The sequence below is a fragment of the Apiotrichum porosum genome (genome assembly GCF_003942205.1).
Source record: "Apiotrichum porosum strain DSM 27194 chromosome Unknown scaffold_1, whole genome shotgun sequence".
In the NCBI taxonomy this organism is placed as follows: Eukaryota; Fungi; Basidiomycota; class Tremellomycetes; order Trichosporonales; family Trichosporonaceae; genus Apiotrichum; species Apiotrichum porosum.
Genome location: NW_021167108.1, coordinates 870,679 through 894,319, shown reverse-complemented (window position 1 = coordinate 894,319; position 23,641 = coordinate 870,679). Strand labels below are relative to the sequence as shown.

The following is a 23,641-nucleotide window of genomic DNA, read 5'->3' as shown; positions in this document are numbered from 1 at the left end:
ATTTGTCCGTCCTATTAACGTCTCTCTCTCTCTCTCCTCTCTCTCACACACACACACAACCGCAAATATATCATCACATCTACAAGTCTCTAGCACCTAGCACACCGATGCAACGTCAATGCTCTTGGCACCCTCGGCACGGACAGCAACACCCTTCTCAGTGACGACAGCGCTGATGAGCTCGGCGGGGGTAACGTCAAACGAAGGGTTGTAGACCTGGTTCCAGGGCTCGGGGCCGGCACCGACACCCTCGGGGGAGATACGGACGACCGACATGCCGCCAGTCTCGACGTTGCGGCCGCGGACGAGGGTAGCCTCGACGGGCGGGCGCTGCTCAATGTGGATCTCGGCGCCGGTCTCGAGCGAGAGGTCGACGGTGGTGACGGGAGCAGCGACAATGAAGGGGACACCATGGCGCTGGGCGAGGACAGCCGCCTGGTAGGTACCAATCTTGTTGGCCGTGTCGCCGTTCTTGACGATACGGTCAGCACCGACAATGACACCGTCAATGTCGTTGTGCTGCATGAGCGAGCCGAGCATGGTGTCGCAGATCATGCAAGCGGGGATGCGGAGGGTGGTGAGCTCGAGCGAGGTGAGACGCGAGCCCTGGTGGTAAGGGGTGGTCTGGGCGTAGTAGGCAGTGTCGAGCTGGTCAGCCTCAAAGAGGGCAGTGATCACACCGATGGCGGTTCCGTAGCCAGAGGTAGCGAGCGAACCAGTGTTGCAGACGGTGATGACCTTGAGGGCCTTCTTGCCGTCCTTTCCACCACGCTGCTTCCAGAGCCACTCGGCACCGAGACGACCCATGGTGCGGTTACGCTCCATGTCCTCCTCGTGGACGGCAAAGCACATGGCCTTGAGAGTCTCGACGAGGTCCGTGGCGGCAGCGGCGTCACCGGCACCGCCCTCCTTCTTGAGGACGGCACGGATGCGGTTCATGGCCTCAGAGAGGTTGACGGCAGTGGGGCGCGACGACTGGAGGTAGTCGAGGATGGGCGAGACGTGAGCCGCCACCTCGGCGGGGGAAGCGAACGTGGGAGCGTTGGCTGATGAGAGGTGCGAGCGGATCGAGAGAGCAGCAAGCGAAGCAATGGCGGGGGCACCGCGGATCTACGCCAGGTCAATTTCATGTCATTGCTGAGAGCTTACCTTCATCGACTTGATGGCGTCAAAGGCCTCCTCGGGGGTCGACACCTTGTCCCACTTGACAGTGTGGCTGACGGATGAGCGACTAAACGGCAGAAGTTTGCTCGACATACGGCAGGAGGAGCTGGTCGACAATCTCGACATCACCCTGTGCGGTGATACGGATGGAAGTCATCATATCGGGAAGCTGCTTGGAGCCGGAGGGAGCCTGGGACGCCATGGTGTCTGTTGTTGTGAGTCTGTTGATGAACTTGGGATCGAACGTTTATGAACGCGCCGCTTCTTGCGTTGCGTGCTTGAAATTGGAGGTGGAGGTGCTGGAACGGAAGCAAAACGTCAAGTTGATTCACCTAATTAGATTTGAATTGATTAGGAAATGTCTTTCTAGTATCACTTAGGATCCACCAGCCGCCCACTCGCGTTCTTTTGACCGAGCATTCAGCCCGAATGTCGTATCCAACATTCGTCAACCAACATCTTCCCCATCTCAACACGCCCAGCAGACGCGTTCAGTCTGCCCTATCCCTACCCGCCAGTCAAGCTGAACAGGCTGCCCATCAGTCTCTGCCGTGGCTACCGCCGCTAGACAACGACCGTCAGCGCGCCATGGCAGATTCACAGTACTACATGCCGCCGTCGCACCGTCGTCACGACAATGGCTCGGAACGCGCGGGCGACCGGGGAAGCGGCAACAACGCTTCAGTAGCTCACCTTGGCGTCAAGCGCGAATCAACATGGCGTCCTGGTGCGTCTACGAGCTCGGGTTCGACCAGCCAGCCAAACGCGGCGTCGGTGCCGTCGTCGTCCTCGCGCCCAGCCAACGCGTGGGCTAGCCGCGACTCGCCGCGCAGCTCGTCCCCGGGTCCCAGCCACGGAGCGTACCGTGCCCGCACCGACGCATACTACGAGCCCCCAGATGTCTCGACCTCGACTGGATATCGTACAGATGACCGCGACAGGGACAGAGGGAATGGACGCCGCGCCGACAGCCGTGACCGTGACAGAGATCGTGAACGTGAGAGAGATCGTGACCGAGACTCTCGAGATGTCCGGGATAGAGACACCGAGCGAGACAACAACCGTGGCGGCCGTGATGCTTGGAAAAAGAGGGAGACGAGAGACGACGACCGAGGAAGCTGGGACGACTACCGCCAGCGCATGGCCAACAAGCGCCGCGCCGCCAGCCCTGACCGCGACGACGACAGGGACCGTGGGCGTGATCGTGGAGGATGGGCGGCGCGCCGCAAAGACAAGGACGACGACGACAGGCGCTGGGGCCAGAGGGCCGACGACCGGGACCGCGGTGACCGTGATCGCAACGACCGCGAACAAGGCTGGGGGCGTCGCGCCGCCGTTGGCGGCCGCGCAGCTTCCCCGGACGACCGGGATCAACGAAGGGACCGCTCGCGCTCGCGCGACCGTTCTCCTCCACCGAGGCGTGCGCGTCGCTCGAGCCTGAGTGACTCGGATTCTGACAAAGAACGTGATAAGAGGTAGGTAGCGCCCGATGAGCGTGCTGACACTGGGTAGACGTTCACCGCCTCGCTGGCGCTCGCCATCGCCCGAACCCGTCAAGCGACGTGCACCTCCCTCGCCTCGTTTGCCTGACGCAAAACGTGCACGTGACTATTCTCCACCCCCGCCTCGCCGAGGGCGGTCGCCGAGCCGCTCGAGCTCGCGTTCGCGCTCGCCCACCCCTCCTCGCCGCGCCGCCCGCGGGAGTTCTCGTGAGAGGGAGAGGGCCCGCTCACCCGACTCGCCACCACGCTCCTATGACTCGCGTGCTGGTGCTGGAGCCGGGAGGTGGCAAGACAGGGAGCGTGACCGGTCGCCAGACCGGGCACCAGAAAGGACCGCAGAGAGGGCTCCCGAGCGGCAACACGAGCGGCCCGTGGAGAGGGATCGACTGGACCGCGACCGCGAGAGAGACCACTGGCAGCAACCTGCGCCGCGTGGTCCTCGTGACGACAATCGCTTCGGCAACCGCCAGCAGTTTGCGCCAAGCAACCGTCAGCCATTCTCACAGCAAGCTGAGCGCCAACCATTCTCACAGGAGCGTCAACCTTCATTACAAGATCGACAGTCGTCCTCGCAGGACAGACAGCCGTTGTCACAGGGCCGCCAGCCTTTGTCGCAGGACCGCCAGCCGTTGTCACAGGACCGCCCGCCTTTGTCGCAGGATCGCCAACCGTTCTCACAGGGGGAGCGCCAGCATTTCTCCTCGCAGACAGAACGCCATCACTTCTCCTCGCAGGGTGATAGGCAATCTTTAGCGTTACCGCCCAACCGGTTTGCACAAGTCTCACCCAGCCGCTTCTCGGATGTGCCTCCCAACCGCTTCACTCAGGTGTCAGAGGCCCCTGTCAAAATGCGCCAGTGGGGTCGGCAAGCCAGTGCCAGTCGCTCGCCCTCGCCACCACCTGCGCGTCGGTCGCCCATTCCTCCACCGAGGGAACGGTCGCCTCAGCCTGCGAGGCAGCCCGACGCGGGGTCAGGATGGCGTCGTGTTGAGCCGCGTGACCCACCTCCGCCTGCTGGTTTTAGACGCGCTCCACCAACGGGTCCCCGTGGTGGTACTGGAGCCCCTGGAGCCCCGCCACCGACAGGCCCATCCAACGGGCACTCCACACCGGTGCGTACCCCACTCAGCGGCGGCGTGAGTCCTAGCAAGCGGTCCCCGTGGCAGCAGCAGCAGCAGCAGCCAAACCAGCAACGCCGTGCGTCATTCGGCCGGACGTTTGAGGACGTGCCGCCACTCAACAGGCGCCCGATTAACGGTTCACCTCCGCGTCGCAAGTCGCCTGAGCCAGAGTCGGACGTTCCTGAGATCGAGATGGAGGACGAGGATTCGGCGCCACCGTCGATGCCTGCGTCTAGGCCACACTCTCCCAAGAGGTCAGACCCTTCCCAGGAGCGTGCAGCGATGTATCTGGACCGCCTGGCCGACAAAGAGCGCCAGTACGACCAACACTTGAGTACCATTTCACCCTACGTCACCGCGGCCTTTGCACAGTGGTATACGCAAAACGCTACACCTGCCTTGCCTGAGTTCCTGGTCCACTACTTTAGCCGCCAGCCAAGCAATATCGAGCTCGAACAAGTTCATCAGTTACTTCAGCGGCGCACGCAGCTTGCGCGCGACCAACAAGAGCTCCGCCACTTGCATGAGCAAGCCTTGCGGATCGAGGCAAGCGTTCCTACCATCGCGGCCCCCCTTACCGCCTTGACAGGCCCGTCTCCCGCTGGGACCCCGTCCTCCGACTCTACGTCGCGTCCGCCCCGCTCCTCACGCAATGTCACTGGCGAGGCCTACGAACGCCTCTCTCAAGTCGGTGAGGGCACGTATGGCAAGGTGTACAAGGCACGCAACGTTGGGGACGGCAGCCTCGTGGCTCTCAAGCGAATCCGCATGGAGCAGGAAAAGGACGGATTCCCTGTCACGTCTATGCGCGAGATCAAGCTCCTTCAAGCCTTGCACCATCCCAACGTTGTCCGTCTCCGCGAGATGATGGTCTCGAAGGGATCCGTGTACATGGTGCTCGAGTATATGAACCACGACCTCACTGGTATCCTCTCACACCCCGAGGTGTCACTCTCTGCGGCCAACATCAAGTCGCTCAACCACCAAATGCTCTCTGGTCTTGGGTACCTGCACCGCCGCGGTATCTTGCACCGTGACATGAAGGGTTCCAACATTTTGCTCAACGGCGCTGGCGAGCTCAAGCTGGCCGACTTTGGCCTCGCGCGATGGTACCACAAGCACAAGCGGGACGACTACACGAACCGCGTCATCACCCTGTGGTACCGCTCGCCCGAGCTGCTCATGGGCGAGACGTGCTATGGCCCCGAGGTGGACACGTGGTCTGCAGGCTGCATCATGCTCGAAATCTTCACTACCAAGCCCGTGTTCCAGGGCAGTGACGAGATCAACCAGCTGGAGGTTATTTATTCCATTCTTGGCACGCCCAGCGCGTCGCAATGGCCTGGCATGACCGAGTTGCCGTGGTACGAGCTTGTGCGACCCAAGGAAGCCATGGCCTCCCGCTTCCGTGCGAGCTTTGCCAAGTGGCTCTCGCCTGGAGCCATCGCTGTCATCGAGGGTCTGCTCGCGTTTGACCCGTCCCAGCGACTCTTGGCTGATGACGCCCTCGCCATGCCGTACTTCACCGCCGAGGAGCCCGCCATGGAGCGGCCCACGCAGCTGGCCGAATGTGGCGAACACCACGAGATGAGCGTCAAGCTTGAGCGCCACCGTCGGCGTGAGAAGCAGTAGGAGATTGGGAGAGGTGTTTAGTGTTAGTGCCCCGTAGTAGTCAAAAGTGTGAGAGGAAATGCACCGGAGCACTCCTGCTCACATGGGATCTACTGTGATGTTTCTATGCTGTGTCGCTGCTGTTCTTCCCTGTATGTACCGTACCGCCTACACCGTCCTCCTCCCGCCACGTCCTATGAGCTTGGCTCCATGCTCGGGCGTGAGGCCCGTCAGTCCCAGGCCGGGAATGAGAATCTTGAGGTTACGGTTGAAGCTGCTGATATTGGTTCTCAAGCGCTCCTGCAGGAGGTGTTAGACGAACGGGTCCCGGCCCCTCGGCGCAAGTGGTGATCAGTCCACTGTGCTCACCAGATCTGTCTCGTACCGCAGCCGCTCAATGTCCCCTCTCAGCCAGTCGAGGGTCTCACGCCGGGTTGCAGAGTCGGGCAGAGCTGGAAGGAGGGAAGGAACGTCAGCTCGTATATCAATAGCAGTGTTGACTTTCCGACTCACGCCTTGTAGCGCGCACTGCTGCGCGGTAGGCCTTGATGATCTCTGCCTGGAGAATAAAGTGTTGGAGGCTCAGTCTGGGGCCGTTTCTGAGTGCGCTCATCGCATGCTATAAGTGGAGAACAATAACGTTCTGCGGAATTCAGTGGCCAGAAGAGTAAGGAAGTGGAGGCTGTCGCACAACGGAATCAGGTGCGTTCCAAAACCACGTGGAAGCCATGCGATGGCCATTAACGGGAGTATTTCAACACACGTCTCTGCGGATCAACGCGACGGTGCACGCACACCGCACACCGGTTGCCAGCGCGCCAGCGCCAGCACGGCACATTACAACGGCCGGGTCAGAAGAAGCATATTCCCTCATCTCTCCATCTTCACCGTCTTCCACGTCGCCACCATGCTCCCCCTCACCGCGATCGCCCTCGCGCTCGCGGCACTGAGCCCCGCAGTGGCCGCAGCTGGCGCCCCCGCGGCGTCCGTCGATTCCATGGTCGAAAAGGTGAGCTATAAATCGAAGTTGCCAGTCGCTGTAGCTGACGCCATGTCCAGCGCGTGCCGTTGAGGACACACTCGATCGCGCCGCCGTATGTCGACACCGACCTGCAGAACCGTTGGTGAGTGGCATGTGAAATGGGCGTAGGTATGCGCAACTACCAAAGAGCTGGCAGCTCGTGTGCAGTTGTCGTCACTCCGCGTCGCGTCGCGTCCTGTCCAGTCATGAGATGTCATGTTGGCACGCAGCTGGTCCACTGCGTTTATGCAACCCAGCTGCCCATTTCGCTGAATGAAACCTATCAAATTGGATAACAGCTGACAGCGTACAGGTGGGACTTTGGCGGAGACGCCATCATTGTGCGTTTACCAACATGGCCAACGGGCTGGATATGAAACGAAGCGAGTGTGGCTAACTGTCAGAACACCAACAAGCACATCCGTTTGACGCAGGACCGTCAGTCCGAGGCGGGTTGGCTCTGGAGCCGTATGCCCCTCGGTGTTACCAACTGGCAGATTGACTTTGAGTTCAAGGTGGGTGTTGTTGTTGCAGAACACACGCCCGCGCATCTTGCCAGGTAATCCGTCCACCACTCTACCTGGCACGCGCGTAGTGCAGCTCGCTCTGCCGGTTATGGCCTCTGCTCAGACCTTGGCTGACAATCTCTCCAGGTTGACGGCAAGGCCCAGTCCATGTACGGTGACGGCTTTGCCTTCTGGGTCACCAAGGACCGCGCCGTCGCTGGCCCCGTGTTTGGCAGCCAGGGTGAGTTAGCCAAGATCTAGGTGCCCCAAGCTAATGTCAGATTACTTCAACGGTCTCGGCATCTTCTTTGACACGTAAGTGTCTTGTTTGAGCTAGTGCTTGACTACAACGAGACCGCGGAGTGGTCGTGGCAATGCTCGTGTGACCGGCGCTGCTGCGGCTGTGCGCTGGGCTGGGCTTGGTATCCCACAGGCCGCTGGTTAAACTCCACCTTTCTGTTCAGCACAGCACACGGCTACCGATCTCGCTGGGAACACCCACACGTCCTTCATCCGGGGCACCATGACTCACCGCTGACGCCACAGCTATTCCAACTCTCGCCACTCTTACACCTTCCCCCGCATCACTGCGATGATGGGCGACGGCAAGACTCAGTACGACCTTGCTGGCGACAACGCAAAGACCGAGGTTGGAGCGTGCTCGGTATGTTTACAATGCACGCGGGCTGTTGAGAACCCACTGACAGTCATGCAGGAGAACTTCCGCCGCCGCGACGTCGCCACCAAGGCTCGCATCACTTACGTGAAGAACCACGGTCTCCAGCTCCAGCTCCACCACAAGGAGTGGGACCAGTGGATGACTTGCTTTGAGATTAATGTCAACCTCCCGGACAGCCCCTACGTTGGCTTCTCGGCCGCCACTGGTGACGTCTCGGACAACCACGACATTATCTCTGTCCAGACTTTCTCTGCCACTCTGTACCCCCAGTACCGTGCGACCGCCCACCAGGCCGGTCAGGTCCCCCTCGGCATCCCGGATGACAAGAGGGCCGGTCCCCGCGGCCAGGCTGCTCGTGACAACGCTCGCAAGCGCCAGGACGGCAGCAGCAGCGGCGGCGGTATTGTCGGCTGGTTCCTCTTCCTCCTCAAGGTGAGTGGAGTGTGCCTGCCTATAATGTCGATGGGCTTTATGGTATCCCGGCTGGCAAGGAAACCAGAGATCATCAGAGATGTGCGGACTTTCGAGATGGAGATAGCGGTCATACGCGCACCACACCCGCACTACGAGACTCCATGACGTGCCGGTGGAAGAAAATAGAAACATGACGCTGACGTTATTCACAGGCTATTGGTGTTCTGGCATTCATCGCCTTTGGTGTTGCTGCATACGTGAGTCTCCGTTGTGGCGTCGTGTTCGGATTGCACTTGCAATAAGCGAGCAATGCACGCCACGCCCCAGGGAATGCGGGAGTGACAGTGGGCTGACGCTTTCCTGCAGCGAACGTGGGCCGCCCAGCAGCGTGCTCGCCCGGCATACTACTAAGTGCTAGAAGTATGCGGAGCGCGAAAGGAATATGAGCAGAAAAGCGAGAAAGGAGAGAGGAAAGGAGCCAAGGAGAGGTAGACCGTCCCTCTTGAAAGACGAATGACGACGGCGGAGGGCTGTTAGGGAGACAGCAGTTCTGTGCTGGCTAGCCCCAATCGGTCCCGCCCACGCCCACGAACAGGTCTCGCCGCGAAAAAGTCGCGTGCGGTTGACCGTTTCATGTATGCACCATCGTACCAGTACTAAAGTGAGACCGAGGACTTGGTCAGATCTGGGACTTCGGTGTTTGGAGGTTGTTTGGCACTGGCTCAGCCCTCAGACGTTTTGGGGTGCAGACGGCAAAGTCTCGACGATGACGATGGTCAGGAGAGTGAAGAACCGCCAACAGCCGTTCGACCACGCGTGAACGCCCTCAGCCAGATGTCAGGATGTGGTCGCAAACAGGAGCACATTCTGATCTGGCAGGCGTCACTCACCTCCGAGATCCCCAGCATAGGTATGTACGTAAACGCTCGCGCTCTTTGTTCGGTTCTAATGTGGCAAGGGCAGCGGTCACGCTCATGAGGCTGTCGGAAGGTACCTCCTAACATGGTAGTACCCATCCGCCACAGCTCCGTGCGCTGTGCAGTGCACGTAGTGTAGCCATGCTGTCGGATGATGTGGAGATCTGTGGCCGGATGTGCTCATGCGTCCCTGGCGTTCCCGTCAGATTGGATTCGTGTGTGCGTTTTTGGTATCCTGAATGTGTACCGTCGATGCTCGGCGTGTGCTACCGATGAAGGCTTTCGGCGGCAGGACCTGCCCTGCGCTTGAGGGCGATTCCGCGTCTCTGGATCTCTGGGCCAACCCAGTAAAAGGGAGTAACGTGCTCTCCAGAACTCAAGGGGCCCGTCAGCAAGCGAAAGTGGACGCAGCACTTTGGGTGCTGTCGGGAGCGCAAGCACCCTGGGTCTGTTTAACGGCATCCACAGTGTGGCATTGAGCACTCTCCGGGAAGCATGTTAAGGGTTCATTATGTAGGTCATTAGCCCATCAGATGTTCCATACGAGAATCTGGGCAGCCCCCCACGACGCCCCGGAACGATCGTCAAGCTGTATTATCGGTGTGGTCGTGTGAGGGTGGAAAATCCGGCCTCTGGCCTCTGGGGGTCTGGGGGTCCGGGGTTTCTCAGCACCGAGGGGTGCGGATGTTGGGTAAGGCATGTTTGACTACTCCGCTCCCTTTGATTTGTTGACTGCATGACTGTTCGCTTCGGCTCGGTCTGGCACATTACCTAGACAGGTGCGAAGGCTTGCGGATACCAGTCGCCGATGTTGCCTGGAGGACAGCCGCCTCACGAGCTGATACCGTACGCCTCATCCACGTCCCACATCACCATCCCCGGATAGTGAGCTCGGCGATAGGTCGCTCAATAGTGTATCAGATGAACCCGTAGTGTGCGGCGTCTGCCTTAGTGCAAGTTTCATGCGTTCGAATACATAGATCCCCAACACATCCGGATATGAGTTCTCCTTAGTCGCTGATTCCTATGCCGACCAGCCGGTTGTGTGTTCCTGGAATTCCTGGGCAGCTGCGGCATATGCCTGGCAGTAGAGGCCTGGACGTCAATTTATCGACAGTTAAGTGAGGCCGCAGTCGCGACAGTGGTACAGTGGTGACGTTGTGGCCTTGTGGACAACGGGACGCGAGCGGTTTAACAATGTTTTTCCGCGGCTGATGTGACGTTTCGCAGGATCGGTGAACGTACCGAGAACAGCGTAGCGTCCAACGTGGGCTGCATGGCATCACATAGCACACCCCGCGTGTGCGTAGGTAGATACCTGACGCGCCCACACGCATACCCCCCAAAGAGCCAAGCTCACTGTGCTAAATCCAGCAGCCCGAGACAAGCGAACATCTTCCCGTCCTCCCACCACAGACCCTGGGTCCTGGACTCTGGGTCGATACCGGTTCGAACGGAAACGTCTTCGACCCATCAAGAGAAGCATGCCAGGGCCATGTTCCTCTGAACCTCAGGTCCACTGCGATCGCCAGGCCCAGAATGTCCACGTTCCCCGGGCATGCATCGTACAGGGTGGCGGCAAGTCCCACCGGGATTGACAACCATGTTCACGCGCCGAAAGGCCAGAAACGCCACTTTTCCTTCCCGGGACGTTCGGGTCGGCTGAGGCTCCGCGCCCCGAGCAGCTCCGCATCCACGCGACACGCAACCTTTCTCCATTGCTCTCCTCCTCTTCCACTGACTTTGGCCAACTGTTTACCCCTCGCCGTCTATCCGAGACAGGCGTCAGCTTTTCCTGCGCGCCATGCAAGCATCCGCGGTACACGTCGCGCTATGGCTAATGACTACGGGATGTTCCCGGCCGAACTGCGCCGGGGTCCTCGTTTACTGCTCAAACACCCAAGTAAACGCTGGCTGACTCGTGCGCGACGAGGAATCCGCGCCTGGTTTACACTTTGGCGTACTCACGGATGCCCACTGACCCCAGTTGCCAGGGGGCCAACGTTAAGGGCATCAACAACCGGTCCCAAAGTTGTCTTGCTCGGCCACTTCGCGTCTGCTGCCTTGGTCGATCAAAGGGTCCAGGTAACTTGTCACTACGGGACAGTTGTGTGTGGCATGTCTGGACCGCTCTGTCGGTTTCCCGGGACTGTGGCGTTTTGCCTGTCTCTTCAGTCTGTGCGGTCCCCACTCATCGCGACAGTATATAGACTGCCACTGACAGCTGACCATACTTTTTGCCCCTCATCCTCAACTTGTGCCGTTGACCAGGTTCACCCTTCCTCTTCCACCCAACGCCTTCTGATTGCCGGCACCACTCTCTTTACCCTTTCCTTGTTTATTCTTCCTCCTCTCAACCTCTCTCACGGGCGACCCACCACCACCACAACAACAACAACCTTCCCTGCCTCATCGCACACCTTGTCACCCATTGTCTACACTTCACTTCACTTCACTTCATCTTCCCCAAAATGAAGTTTGCGAACTTTGGCCTGGCGCTACTTGCGCTTCCGGCCCTGTTCGCCAATGCCATGGCCCTTCCCGAGGCTCAGCCCGAGACCGCTTCTGAGCTGGACGACCGCACCTTTACCTGTTCATCAACCACGCGTGCCTCGTGCTATATCATGGGCTACGGCATGACCAGCTCGTGTCTCTGCGACGTCATGTCCTACACGGCCAAGCCTTCGCAGCCCTGCGGCAGTGGCACCTATGCCTCCTGCACGTCAATCTCCTCGCTTGTCAAGTGCTGGGACCAGGGTTACGCTGTTGACAACAACTGCAACTGCGTCGTTCCTGCTACTTCGACTTCGGTCAAGACTACATCAACTTCGTCTACCAAGGTCTCAACTACGTCCGCTGCTCAGACCACTGCTGCCGGAACCTGCAACGACTGGCTTGCCATTTCTATCTGTCTCCTGGAGGGAAAGACTACCGACGGCAAGTGCAACTGCGTCTCGGGCACCGCAACCGTCCCCGGTGGATCGTCGAGCTGCTCCGACGCCACTGCCATGTCAAACTGCTTCAAGCAAGGCTACGGGTGCAACGCCAAGTGCGTTTGTACTCCTGTGACGACGACCTCGACGTCCGCAAAGACGACAAGCACTACCTCGACCACCTCTGTCAAGACCACCAGCACAACGACTCCCTGTACTACCTCAACCACCTCCGTCAAGACCACCAGCAGTTCAGTCAAGACCATCAGCACAAGCACACCCTGCACAACCTCAACCACGTCGGCCAAGACCACAAGCACCTCCGTCAAGACCACCAGTACCACAACACCCTGCACAACCTCAACCACGTCCGTCAAGACCACCAGCACCTCCATCAAGACTACCAGCACGTCGGTCAAGGCCACCAGCACATCCTCGTCTGCCGCCGCCACGTCTACCGCGGCCGGAACCTGCAAGGACTGGCTGAGCATCGCCGTCTGCGCCATTGAGGGCAAGACCACAAACGGACAGTGCCAATGTGTTAGCGGTACCCCCACAGTTCCCGGCGGGTCATCGTCCTGCGGCGACGCCACGGCGATGAGCAACTGCTTCAAGCAGGGCTACGGCTGCAACGCCAAGTGTGTCTGCACACCGGCAACGACGTCTTCCACTGTTGCATCCTCGACCAAGGCTTCGTCCACTACGAGCCCACCAGCTGCCACGACGACCCCATCTGGTGTCTGCAAGGACTGGCTTGCAATCTCCATCTGTCTCCTTGAGGGCAAGACGACCAACGGACAGTGCCAATGCGTGAGCGGCACTCCTACAGTCCCCGGCGGCTCGTCGTCGTGTACCGACTCTACCGCTATGAGCAACTGCTTCAAGCAGGGCTATGGGTGCAACGCCAAGTGCGTGTGCACACCTGTCTCGACCACGAGCAGCACGGCCACCACCACCTCGCAGAGCTCCACACCCACCGCCGTCGGATCCTGCAAGAACGCGGCGGCGATTTCGGCCTGCGCTCTGCGCGGCCTCGGCGTCAACTCGGATTGCTCTTGCAACAAGTGCAACTGTGACGCTCAGTGGTCCTGCGTCAAGAAGGGCGGAATCCTCGACTCGTCGTGCAACTGCATCCTCCCTTCGGGCAGCCGCCGTCGCCGTGACGCCACATACGTCAACCACCTCTGCGCCAAGGGTATGACTGCTTGCCGTCTCGACTCGAGCGAGAGCGGCTGGAACGGCCAGTTTGAGTGCCTCGACGTCACGACCCAGCTTGAGTCGTGCGGTGGATGTGTGGGCGAGGGCCAGGGCCAGGACTGCTCGGCCATTGACGGTGTCGCCGACGTGGCGTGCATTGCTTCCCGCTGCGTCGTCTCAGCTTGCCAGACCGGCTGGACTCTTGTCAACGGCACCACCTGCGAGCCCTCGAACGCGGCTCGTTTCCAGCAAGTGCTCGGCTCGCTATGGGAGCTGTAAGGTGGCAGATTGTGCTGCTCCGGGTCCCGCACTTTGTGTGGTAGGCTTTACTGGCCGCGACCTGGACATGCTGGCCACACCCAGAGACGAGTAAGGGCATCCGCGAAGTGGGAGGGTGCGGCAACCCCGTAGATTTTTGCCATCACATGCCCCTCCCCACGCCACGTCCGCCACACTCGCGTCAGCAGACACCACATTCCTCCTAGATTCGCCCCTCCCAAACATTCACGCGGCAGTCTCGATTTCTTATCTTGGACATTATACTGGCCCTCGGCCGCCGACACGAACCCCACCCATCTTCATCCTTTGTTATAATTTGCCGACAAGACAGTGCTAGCATTTTGACGACATGCCATGCCCATTAGACGCCCCCCCCCATAGTTTACCTGTACTTCCCTACACCCGATCTCCACACACATCGTTATTTGTGTCTGTCCTCGTGCAGCTATGAATCATCTCTATCTCTACTTCTGCACATGCAACCTGTGGATGCTCACCCACTTACCTTCGTTCGTGAGGTGGCATTTGAATTTTTCTGGTATTTTTCACATTTGTATGAATTTCGCCCTTTCGACCGCGTTTGCTGATCCTGTGCTCCCATCCAAGACTCCACTTACACCAAAGAACACTAACAGCCATGTGGCGAACGGTGGACATGGTCGAGGCGGTGAAGGGCGGAAAAAACGTGACGTATCATCTGGCCCCACTGGGCGGGAAGGCCAGCATCATTTCGCCATTTGGAGTGTGCTCCCCGCCGTCCCCGTAATGAGTGCATCACGGTGGGGCGCGATCGACTCGGGAGGCGTATCCTGCCGGGTCTTATCAGTCGTCATGGCCGTCATGAGATAGTCAGGGATTGAGTGGGGTGAGCCCCGTGTGAGGTGATCCCGTTCACTACAGCCAGCTGTGCTGTGATCGCTGTGGCCAACCCATGTTCCTCGTACTCAGCGTTTCATCATTTGCACGTGACAACTAGATGCAGATGCATGACACTGACACTCTATACAACGGCATGACAACTCCCTCTCTCCAGCTCGCTTCGCTGCGGTACAACTCACTCTCTATCGGGTCCCAAACGGCGTCCTTGCCCATCCAACAGCCCCAGCCTTGGCCCCCACAGCGCGCAGCCCATCCTTGGCTTGCTCGAGGTATCCCATCGCTGACGTGCCCGCGTCTGAGATTGCAGCTGTCATGGGCGACGCCGAGCGGGGTGCACCCAGGCCACTTGTCCCAGCCACGCTGGAACTGCTCGAGCGGGCGGGGAAGGCGCGTGGGTCTGTAGGTAGCTGGTACGGCGTTCCGCGAGGTGAAGGTGTAATGGTCGCGGAGGAGTGGTTGGGGGGTAGACCGACATTTGGGCCGGAGGGCGGGGAGGAGGGCGCAAAGAGGTCTGCCGGGGGTGGTGGGGAGATGAGGATCTGGGCAGTCAGTGCGTCGGTGAGAGGAGGGGGGTGCGGGGGGATGACATACCTGGTGTGAGAGGTTGGTCTGGTCCTGGACACGGTCAGCTATTGCCATTGTGGAATAGTTAATGTAGGGTTCGTACGGTACATACCGAGGTGCCAACGAGTGGAGGGACATTGCCTTTGCGCTCGTTACAGAACGACAAGAGCTGGAGTAGCGCATGTGGTAGCGGGTTGGTGGTTGCCCGCGTCACAAATGTGAGGGTGATGAGATGCTCCTCCCATGGTACGAGCGCCTGTCTGTCAGCTTTATGTATTTACCTGAAAGGCAAGCCAACCTCTGTGACGGCAAACCAGCCCTTTCGATTCTTGCGTTGTAGGAAGACGACAGCGATCTGGTCGTGTGAGCACAGAATGAGATGGAGCCGATAGATCATCAACGACGCTCGCTGCTTACCTCTCCAGAGTCGGCCCCGGCATCCACAAACGTCTGCTGGAACTCGTCCACTTTGGTATTGATATCGCGCTCTAACGCACGCATGTCCCGACCACTGGCGACCGCGACATGCGTCTCGAGGATATCAACCGTCTCGGGATCGACATTATCCAAAGTGCGATGGAAGTAGATTGCGTGAAGGAGAGCGCGGAGGACGGTCGCTGCGTGCCGCCGCTCGATACGCTAGTACTGTCAGTAACGAGTAGATGTGGGACAGGACGTACGAGCTTGAGGTGGTTGAGCGTGTCCATGTTATGGCTTGTTCATGGTCAGGTAGAGGAGACGTCGATGTTGTGCATCATCGTATTGCGCACGGGTAATGGCGGCACCAGTTGGGTGGCGGGAAAGCCACCGTGGGAAACTTGCTTGTCGCGACCAACGAGATCACCCCAAATGGTAGCGTGTACGACATCGAGAGCGATGAAGGTCAGACAAGACGGCATGACAGGAGCGCGTCACTGGTCTTGGTCCATGTATGCATCTGTACCTCCCCAACAGCTTTCTGATGGGCAACACACCTGACGTCCCTTTGACGTCACCAACCCCCCTCCAACAGAGCATGAACAAGTCACGGTTTTGCATACGGCGCCAGTACATGGCCGTCATATCAGATTTAGATAAAGTTACACGCAAGACGGCTATGGCCACTCTCGTCTATCAAAAACGTACATCCCCTCTTCCCCACTCCACCACGTTACCCAAATGTCATATTTTTGTTGGCCGTTTTATGGCCTAATCGCGCTCCACTTCGTTCATGGCCGATACCAGACGCGACATGGCCTGGAACATGAGGCCCGCACGCTGAGTCTCGGCACTTGAAGGAGGCGGCTGGCCACCGGACTCGGCGGCAAGCTGCGCGTTTTGTTGGATGACCTCTTGCGCCTTGCGCTCGAACGCGTTGAAAATCTCACGGACACTTGCGCGCCACGAGTCCCATACGACACCGACAATGTGCGATTCGATCGCCTCCGAAATCCCAGTGCCAGAGAGGCGGGCACCGTGGACGGTGATCTGGGCCGAAGGCTGGCCGGCAGCGTTGGGAGGCGGTGGCGGGCAGGGAAAAGTGAGTATTGTGGTCGTGCGAGACAACAATGCGAGCTGTGGCAGCGTCTGTTGTGGTGAGGCCGAGCAGTGGGTGCACTGGGTGACCGAGTGGAATAGGCGGAGGGAACGCGCCAGAGGAGGGAAGATGTACATGTTGAGCGGTGTGTTGGATCCAGGCTTGGGCTCCAAGGGGTGCTGAGTGAGAAGAGCAAGAACCCGAGGAACAAGGGCAACGTGTGCACACGGAGCCTGGTAGGTTGAACCGCCAAGGCTGCCGAGGTTCAGGTCGCTACCATCGGGGTTCTGAGTACCGTCCTCGACGGGCATGGCGTGAGACAGGTCGAGCAGGGCGAGATGGGGGTCAAGCCCCTGCTGGTCCATACCGTCCATGCCGTGGTCGGCGGTGGGGTCCTGCCCGTCGGGGGGACCTTCAACTGGGGCAGTGCCGCTTGATTCGTTGAGCGAGAAAATGGCATCACGAAGGGCCGACGTGGTGTGTTGGTCCATCTCAGAAGAGTAGTTTCCATCGCCAGTGTCGGGAAAGTCGCCAGTGCCAAAGGGACCACTGTTGTTGCCCTGGCTTGAGTTGTATGGCAAGTTGTGGACAAACGTCGCCAGCGGCAGGTCGGCGAGGTAGCCGTCAATAGCAATAGCCTCGAGCTGCTAGGTGAGCAAGGTGCAACGTCTCAAAAGAACCCACCATCTGGTCATCGCTCATTGTCAACATCTGGTCGTCATCGTCCTCCTCGGCAAGACCAAGGTCCATAGCCATGCCCATGGCCATACGCATGTCCATCGTGTCGGTCCCGAGTCCGCCGATGCTATCCCGTTGCAGCTTGCGCTTCTTGCCGGCCAGACCCGACATGGACGACAGGTGCGAGCGCTGCTCCAAAGCGTTGGCGAGCTTCTGGTCCTTGGGGACTGTCCTCCGGCGCTGACGAGGGGCATAGATGCACTGCCAGCCCCCTTGGGCACAACGCGTGCAGGATGGACGGTCACCTGAACATTTCTGATATCGTCAGCCAACAATGAAAAATGTGGGTTGGCAGGGGGGACACCACTTACCTGCTTGGCAGCATGGCATAGGTCGCACGCTGAAGGTCGAGTCAGCATCCATCCATCCATGCACGAGGTGCCACTTACCTTTACGGATGCTAGGCGGGCGTCCAAACGAGGCGCGAGGCGGAGTGTCAACATGTGGGCTGCCCATGCCTAAACTGAGGTCGAGGTCGGTGTCCTGAGCGTGAAGGCCCACATCGTCCGGGCCTTCCACGGGGATCTCGAGGGCGTGGACATCCACGACATCCTGGTGGTGGTGGTGGTGGTGGTGCTCGGTGCCATCATCCTTGTGGGTGTGACTGAAGTCGGGTTGCTGAAGGTTGTGGTGGAAATGGTGTTGCTGGTGGGGAGCAGGCTGAAGGTCGGCGAGCCCGAGCTGGGCCGCGGCGGCGGCGGCCGCGGTAGCGAGGGCAACGTCCTGCTCGGCCTGTTGTGCGAGGTCGTCCATGCTCTGGTGGGCGCAACTGCTATCAGCGGGGAAGATAACCACGCGGCGGTGGAGGTGGATGGGGGATCGAGGTAACGCCGAGAATGGAGAGAACGAGGCGGATGGTGGTGAAGGAAGCGGCGTTTCACGGCGTGTTGTGGGAGGCAGCGGTCTCAATGTCTTGCCAGAGGGGGAGGGGCCTTGGCCTCACTGGCCCACTGCCAACAACCACACGGCAGATCCATACGCCCAAAAAGACTCACCTTGTTGGCAGGGTTGCTGGGAGAAGCGGGAACGTGGATGGAACGGGATGGATGCCGGGGGAGATTTGTATGTGAACGTTGTGCAGAACAGTGGTGATAGCGAGCAAACTGGTTTTCTCGTCCTGGTCCTCGCTCGGGTGGCGACGGGTCGCTCCCCCAGGCTCTGCTCTCGCTGGCCGTGGCGTGCGCAAGCGGTTGTTTGGGGGGGCCAGTGGAAAAAAACACACGGGATCAAAATCTTCCATTCAATACAAACATCACGTGACCCCGGCCTGTGCCGCCAGATTCTGCCAGACGTCATCGTTAGTCAGCATGCGTGGGAGAGTATCTGGCCACCCACAGATATGGTCAGTTGTGATTTCAACAGACGAAGACAGCCGATCATTGCATGACTCACCAACACTCTCTCTCATCTACTCATCTACCTACCATGTCTGCTCCTGAAGCATCTACATCCACCGCAAAGCCCGTCGTCATGTTCAAAAAGGGCCCCCGTTCACGGCCAAACCAGTCCCGCAAGCGCTCAGCCACCCCACCCGTCGACGACGAAGGGAGCGCTGCCGCCGAGGAAGCAACCGCAATCGTCCGCCCAAACAAGAAGTCGATCGCCAACCCGCTCGTCCAAGGCTCCAAGAGGCGACGGGGTGAGAACGAGGGCAGCGGCGCGGGTGGTGGACTCGACGAGTTTGACTACAAGGCCGACGAGGGCGCAATGTCGCGTGCCGACGACTTTGCGACCCGTGATGCCAACTGGGACCTCCAAGGGGTCGAGAAGAAGGACGAGCACAAGCGAATCAAGATTGACGAGGACGGTAACATTGATGATGGCATGTACCATGGTCAAGCCGGCTACCTCAAGACCCTCAACACTCGTGGTGGTTCGCAGAGCGATGCCAAGATGAAGACGGGTCCCATCCGCGCCACCGCCAACATTCGCACCATCACCCTCGTCGACTACCAACCCGACGTGTGTAAGCCATACAAGGACACTGGTTTCTGTGGCTATGGCGACTCGTGCAAGTTTATGCACGACCGTGGCGACTATCTCGCTGGCTGGCAACTCGACCAGCTGGACCCCAACGACGACCAGGTCAAAGAGGTGGAAGAGGAGGAGGAGATGCTCCCCTTTGCCTGCCTCATCTGCAAGAAGGAGTTTAACGAGCCTGTCGTCACAAAGTGCGGTCACTACTTTTGCATGAAGTGCGCCGTCGACCGCTTCATCAAGTCGCCAAAGTGCTACGCCTGCGGTGCCGCTACCAACGGTATCTTCAACAAGGCCGAAAAGCTCCTTGCCAAGCTCGAGGCCAAGCAGAAGCGCCGCATGGAAGAAAAGGGTCTCGTCGAGGTCAGCGATGACGAGGGTATCGAGATTGGTGGAGGAGGTGACAGCGACGACGAAGGCGAGGATGCCGCCAGCGATGCTGGCGATGACCAGGACGACAGCCGCCACGAGGGCTGGCAGGTGCCAGAATAGGCGACCTGCTCTCCACCCCGTCTGCATACCCTCCACCGAGTTTAGTAGCATTGTTGTAGTACCATCACATTATGATATCAGGATAGAAGGCATTGCTTAAGAGCAGTTGCGGCAGTCATGGCACAGAGGTACATTCCAGACAGCTAGTTACATTTGTATTTCAGGTCTGAGGCTGTCTTCGAGGCCGCACAGTTTTGAACATTACTCACCCTCACCCTTCACTGCAACAGGAATTCCGGACCTATCCTCGAGATCCGCCCCGTTCTCCCTCTGCGTCTCCGCCGTCTGCGTCTCGTCCGGCGGGAAGAGGACTGGCATCTTGTCGTGGCAAAAGGTAACGGCAAACACCACACCCGACGCGGCGATCACGGCACTGGTGAAGAAGAACGAGTTGCGCGAACCCGTCCAGTCGGTCAAGGTGCCACTCGGATTGGACTTGAGAAACCCGGCTTGGGCGGCGTTGCCGACCGCAGCGCCAATTTGGAACAGGACTTGGACAAAGCTTCCTGCCACGCCGGCGAATTCAGTGGGGAAGGTTTGGATGAGGTTGGTGCTGAGTCAACTTGTTAGTTCACGCGAGAGTTTGCTGGTTGACAGAACTCACTTGATGACGACGAAGATGATCATGGCGCCAACGGTGCCCACAATCTCGCTCGGGAAGATATCTGGCTGTCAGGAGAAGGCACCCATGACAGAATGTTCAAATACTCACAGCGCCAATAGTCCTTGCCGTGTCCGCCACCCGAATATGCCAACAGGATGCCGCTGCCAAAGCACAGAGCTGAGGCGAGGGGGATGGTGTACCTCGGTTTCTGGAAGAGAACAGGGAACGGCTGTGAGAGCGCACCAACCAGGCAGGCAGTGATGCCCATGGGCAGGATCTTGACGCCCGTAATGATGGGCGAGTTGTGCAGGACTTGCTGGAAGTAGGTGGCCATGCGGAGCTGGTAAGGAGCGTACCCTGGGCTGGTTAGCTCGACAGCATCTGCTAGCTCGACAGTTCAACATCGATAGGTGGCGACCTACACAGGAAGATGGTAAGGGCAGCGAGAACGAGTGGTCCAATGTTGGGAAACCTCCACAAGTCATGCGGCAAGAGAGAGAACCCGATGGGTAGCTTGCTCTCCCAAAGGAAGAAGAATGGGAGGATGCACAGCGATAAGGTGAGGGGCGCGATGAACAGCGCGTTGCTCCAGCCAGCAGTCTCGACTTGGGTCCATGCCAACATGAAGAAGACGAGAGTGGCGAGAAGTAGGTCCGATCCGAGGATGTCCATGCGCTTCCACCTGTCCACTCCTCGCATACGCCGTACGACAGGAGTGACGCGCGGGAGAATCCAGAGGGTTAGGAATGACAGCGGAATGACGAGGATCGCCACGCTGCGGACATGAGTTCTCGCCTCTTGTGTTGCCGAGGACTCACAAACGGAAATACCATCGCCACGAAACTGCGAGGAAACCACCGGCGATTACGAATGCCACAGTGTTGGCAAGTGCAGCGGACAGGCTAAAGAGGGCGAGTTTCTTGGACTGCTCGGTGCGGTCGGGGTACATCTGAACTGGAAACAAGAGTCAAAAACGAAAACCGGCGAGAATATGCTTCAAACTTACCAATCATGTTGACCGAGGAAGGGACGGTAAAGACGGAAAAGAGCGCAGACAGTCCTCTGAGGACGAGAAACGCATACTTGTTACTCATGAACGATAGGACAAGGTTCAGGATTCCATTACCGAGGAAGCCAACGCTGTACACCATTGACGGCGAGTAGAGGTCTGCCACTCTTCCAGCGAAGAGCAGACAGGAGGCGAATGGGAGTGAATAGCTGTACACGGTCCAGATGGAGTTGGCGACATTCAGTTCTAGCTGTTCAGCAATGGGGGCAGTCATAATGAATGCAGCAGAGGTGCCGGCAACGTCAATGAAGACCGCGAGACACTGAAGCGTTAGGTTGGCATAACTCGTTATAACTCGTCAAAGCGAAGGATGGTGTTGGCTCACAAAGATGAAGAGGAGAAACGTCTTCTGTCCACTGGGGAGAGGAGCGAGGACATTGACCTCGCTTTCTTCGATCTCCATCTCGAGGACGATGGTGGGTTTGGCATCGGTGGTCGTGTCGGCCTTGCCCTCCTGATTGTCATTGTCGCTCTTGACATTGGGGTCAGGAGAGGGCTGTGGAGTCGTATCCTCGCACATTGCGGCGCTGATACTGTTGACAGGTTCACCAAGGTCGACCGTGCTGGACGAGTCGTTATTGTGGAGAGTCATAGGTGGCACTGTCATGTGGATATGGCGTGTTGGTGCTGGGCTTTGAGGTTGGTGGCTCGCCGAGGAGGCTGGGTTTCTCATGCCACTAACTCATCACCTTTCTTTTATCAAGAGCATACAGCAACATGTATCGACGTGGCTGGACGTACTTGTTGACGTGGCATGTCGCTGGCGGAACCGTACAAGAATTCATGCAATGGCGGGCGCAAGAGTCAGCAGCGTCAGAGGGGCATGCTTGCTCATCCTGCGTCATAGTGATGTCTGGTTCTCAACATCTGCGGCTTGGCTGTTGCATGCGGTACCAGTCGGTGCCGAGTGTAGGGCAGGGTAAGGACCGCCAAGTCGATCAACTGACCATATGGGCGAACGTCTCCGAGATTCGACTGTCCGTTTCCCGGTTCGCTCAGATTGCGGACGTGGCACCACGCTTGCTGCCACGTCGACCTGCGGATTGTTGTCACCCCAGTGTACTGATCAGTGGAGAGGCTACTTCTTATCGGACCAGTCACTGTCGAGTGTTCTGGGCCCCGCGCAGAGTACAGACATGCAACAGGCCCGGGTTGCCCCTGTGTCGCGCTGGCGTTACGGCGATTTCACACTGAGCCAACTTCACAATTGGTACATACATATGTTCACTGCCCCTTTGAGCACGCTCTATGGCCTCTCACCATGCATAACACTCCAGAGTTGCTTCACCGCAGGTTCGTCGAGGGTGAACGAGTTCTCAACGGCCAGCGCCTCGGCAATGTGGGTCGGCGACGTCGAGCCGCAGAGCGGGGTGATGTTCCACCTATGGTCTGTCAGCGAGATTCGCTCTGTTCATCGTAGCCAGTACGTACAGCTGACACAGCCGATACACGGTCTGCTCCGGAGTGATACCATTGCTGGTCGCCAGCGCCTCTACGAGCGGCGACTGCAAGAGAGCGGGCGACCCAGTGAGCGTCCAAAAGCTCTGATACCTGATTCCGTGCTTCTGACAGAGATCATACACGGCCCCATCCCACCCATTGTCCTGATACCACCTATTCTGCACTACCGAGACTGGGACCGTGGCCTGTCCAATGAGCCATGCCAGCTCGTCCGCGTCATAGATGTTGGACACCCCAATGGCCCCGACTGTTCCCTTTGTGACAAAGTCCTCCAGGACGCGGTACGCTGCGAGGGTCGCTTCGCGCGTGCGCAGGGGCGAGTGCAGGACCACCGAGTCGATGCGAGTCACTCCGAGGTTGGTGAGTGACCGAGCGATGGATTGTTTAACCTGCTCCGGGATGGGAAGTTTGGGGTCGTACGGCAAGGGCTGGCGGCGATCCTGGCCGTCGATGGATGTGAACCTGGCCGTCAGCTCGTTTCCTTCGTCAATGAGCCGTACTTGGTCTGCAACCACAACTCGTCGCGGGTCACAAGACCTTCCTTTATCGCACGCAGCACACCCTCGCCAACAAGGTCCTCGCGGTAGTGCTGGCTGTCAGCTTCAGAACAACAGGACGAGCTGACCTTGGGCTGACACGCAGTGTCTACACCCCGGAATCCAGCCTTGAGCGCCGTATAGACGAGGTCCGCGGTGCGGTCCTTCTTCCTGTACGTTAGCGGGCGGCCTCTTAAACTGGCGCAGCACATCCGTACATACCAGGCTGTTCCGTAGACGATTTTGGGCATCAACATGTCGGGCATGGTCCATGGTCAAGTATGCAGAGCACAGGCAAGCTTCTGACGTAGGTGGTGTCTCGCCGTCCTCCATCTGACTCCGTCGCTCCTCGGAACCAAACAAGGCCACAGCACTCTGCGTTGTGGCGACATGGCCACTCTGATCCTCTGACCCCACTGACCCCTCTCGCGCAGCCCATCTTCAGAAACGGTGTACATTCA

General features: G+C 58.9%; 10 protein-coding genes across 10 annotated transcripts; 4 read left to right on the top strand and 6 right to left on the bottom strand.

Annotated features, from left to right (window-relative positions):
- Nucleotides 1–96: 96 nt before the first annotated feature.
- MRI1 (S-methyl-5-thioribose-1-phosphate isomerase) lies at nt 97–1,366 on the bottom strand (the record flags this gene model as incomplete). The annotated part of the gene is made up of 3 exons (XM_028616131.1): nt 97–1,110; nt 1,150–1,216; nt 1,260–1,366. 3 exons carry the CDS (start codon nt 1,364–1,366, stop codon nt 97–99), a joined length of 1,188 nt encoding a protein of 395 aa, XP_028479988.1.
- Nucleotides 1,367–1,593: 227 nt separating this feature from the next.
- CTK1 (kinase subunit of RNA polymerase II carboxy-terminal domain kinase I) lies at nt 1,594–5,419 on the top strand (the record flags this gene model as incomplete). Its single annotated transcript, XM_028616130.1, has 2 exons — nt 1,594–2,639; nt 2,677–5,419. The coding sequence occupies 2 exons, from the start codon at nt 1,594–1,596 to the stop codon at nt 5,417–5,419; spliced, it is 3,789 nt and encodes a 1,262-aa protein (XP_028479987.1).
- Nucleotides 5,420–5,566: 147 nt separating this feature from the next.
- On the bottom strand, nt 5,567–6,011 carry EHS24_000294 (uncharacterized protein; the record flags this gene model as incomplete). The annotated part of the gene is made up of 3 exons (XM_028616129.1): nt 5,567–5,698; nt 5,768–5,850; nt 5,912–6,011. 3 exons carry the CDS (start codon nt 6,009–6,011, stop codon nt 5,567–5,569), a joined length of 315 nt encoding a protein of 104 aa, XP_028479986.1.
- A 294-nt stretch (nt 6,012–6,305) lies between these two features.
- EHS24_000293 (uncharacterized protein) lies at nt 6,306–8,429 on the top strand (the record flags this gene model as incomplete). The annotated part of the gene is made up of 10 exons (XM_028616128.1): nt 6,306–6,407; nt 6,458–6,522; nt 6,733–6,760; nt 6,824–6,934; nt 7,073–7,166; nt 7,207–7,240; nt 7,472–7,589; nt 7,641–8,036; nt 8,231–8,275; nt 8,385–8,429. 10 exons carry the CDS (start codon nt 6,306–6,308, stop codon nt 8,427–8,429), a joined length of 1,038 nt encoding a protein of 345 aa, XP_028479985.1.
- Nucleotides 8,430–11,406: 2,977 nt separating this feature from the next.
- On the top strand, nt 11,407–13,344 carry EHS24_000292 (uncharacterized protein; the record flags this gene model as incomplete). The annotated part of the gene is made up of 1 exon (XM_028616127.1): nt 11,407–13,344. The coding sequence occupies one exon, from the start codon at nt 11,407–11,409 to the stop codon at nt 13,342–13,344; it is 1,938 nt and encodes a 645-aa protein (XP_028479984.1).
- A 1,061-nt stretch (nt 13,345–14,405) lies between these two features.
- EHS24_000291 (uncharacterized protein) lies at nt 14,406–15,494 on the bottom strand (the record flags this gene model as incomplete). Its single annotated transcript, XM_028616126.1, has 6 exons — nt 14,406–14,762; nt 14,815–14,838; nt 14,900–15,043; nt 15,086–15,142; nt 15,205–15,426; nt 15,468–15,494. The coding sequence occupies 6 exons, from the start codon at nt 15,492–15,494 to the stop codon at nt 14,406–14,408; spliced, it is 831 nt and encodes a 276-aa protein (XP_028479983.1).
- A 481-nt stretch (nt 15,495–15,975) lies between these two features.
- On the bottom strand, nt 15,976–17,794 carry EHS24_000290 (uncharacterized protein; the record flags this gene model as incomplete). Its single annotated transcript, XM_028616125.1, has 4 exons — nt 15,976–16,947; nt 16,988–17,221; nt 17,353–17,381; nt 17,431–17,794. 4 exons carry the CDS (start codon nt 17,792–17,794, stop codon nt 15,976–15,978), a joined length of 1,599 nt encoding a protein of 532 aa, XP_028479982.1.
- Nucleotides 17,795–18,466: 672 nt separating this feature from the next.
- Nucleotides 18,467–19,510, top strand: CWC24 (RNA-splicing factor; the record flags this gene model as incomplete). Its single annotated transcript, XM_028616124.1, has 1 exon — nt 18,467–19,510. One exon carries the CDS (start codon nt 18,467–18,469, stop codon nt 19,508–19,510), a length of 1,044 nt encoding a protein of 347 aa, XP_028479981.1.
- A 201-nt stretch (nt 19,511–19,711) lies between these two features.
- On the bottom strand, nt 19,712–21,775 carry EHS24_000288 (uncharacterized protein; the record flags this gene model as incomplete). The annotated part of the gene is made up of 7 exons (XM_028616123.1): nt 19,712–20,063; nt 20,115–20,175; nt 20,223–20,471; nt 20,537–20,889; nt 20,933–21,068; nt 21,121–21,445; nt 21,509–21,775. 7 exons carry the CDS (start codon nt 21,773–21,775, stop codon nt 19,712–19,714), a joined length of 1,743 nt encoding a protein of 580 aa, XP_028479980.1.
- A 654-nt stretch (nt 21,776–22,429) lies between these two features.
- On the bottom strand, nt 22,430–23,446 carry EHS24_000287 (uncharacterized protein; the record flags this gene model as incomplete). The annotated part of the gene is made up of 5 exons (XM_028616122.1): nt 22,430–22,565; nt 22,615–23,106; nt 23,145–23,233; nt 23,270–23,351; nt 23,403–23,446. 5 exons carry the CDS (start codon nt 23,444–23,446, stop codon nt 22,430–22,432), a joined length of 843 nt encoding a protein of 280 aa, XP_028479979.1.
- Between the last annotated feature and the right edge of the window lie 195 nt (nt 23,447–23,641).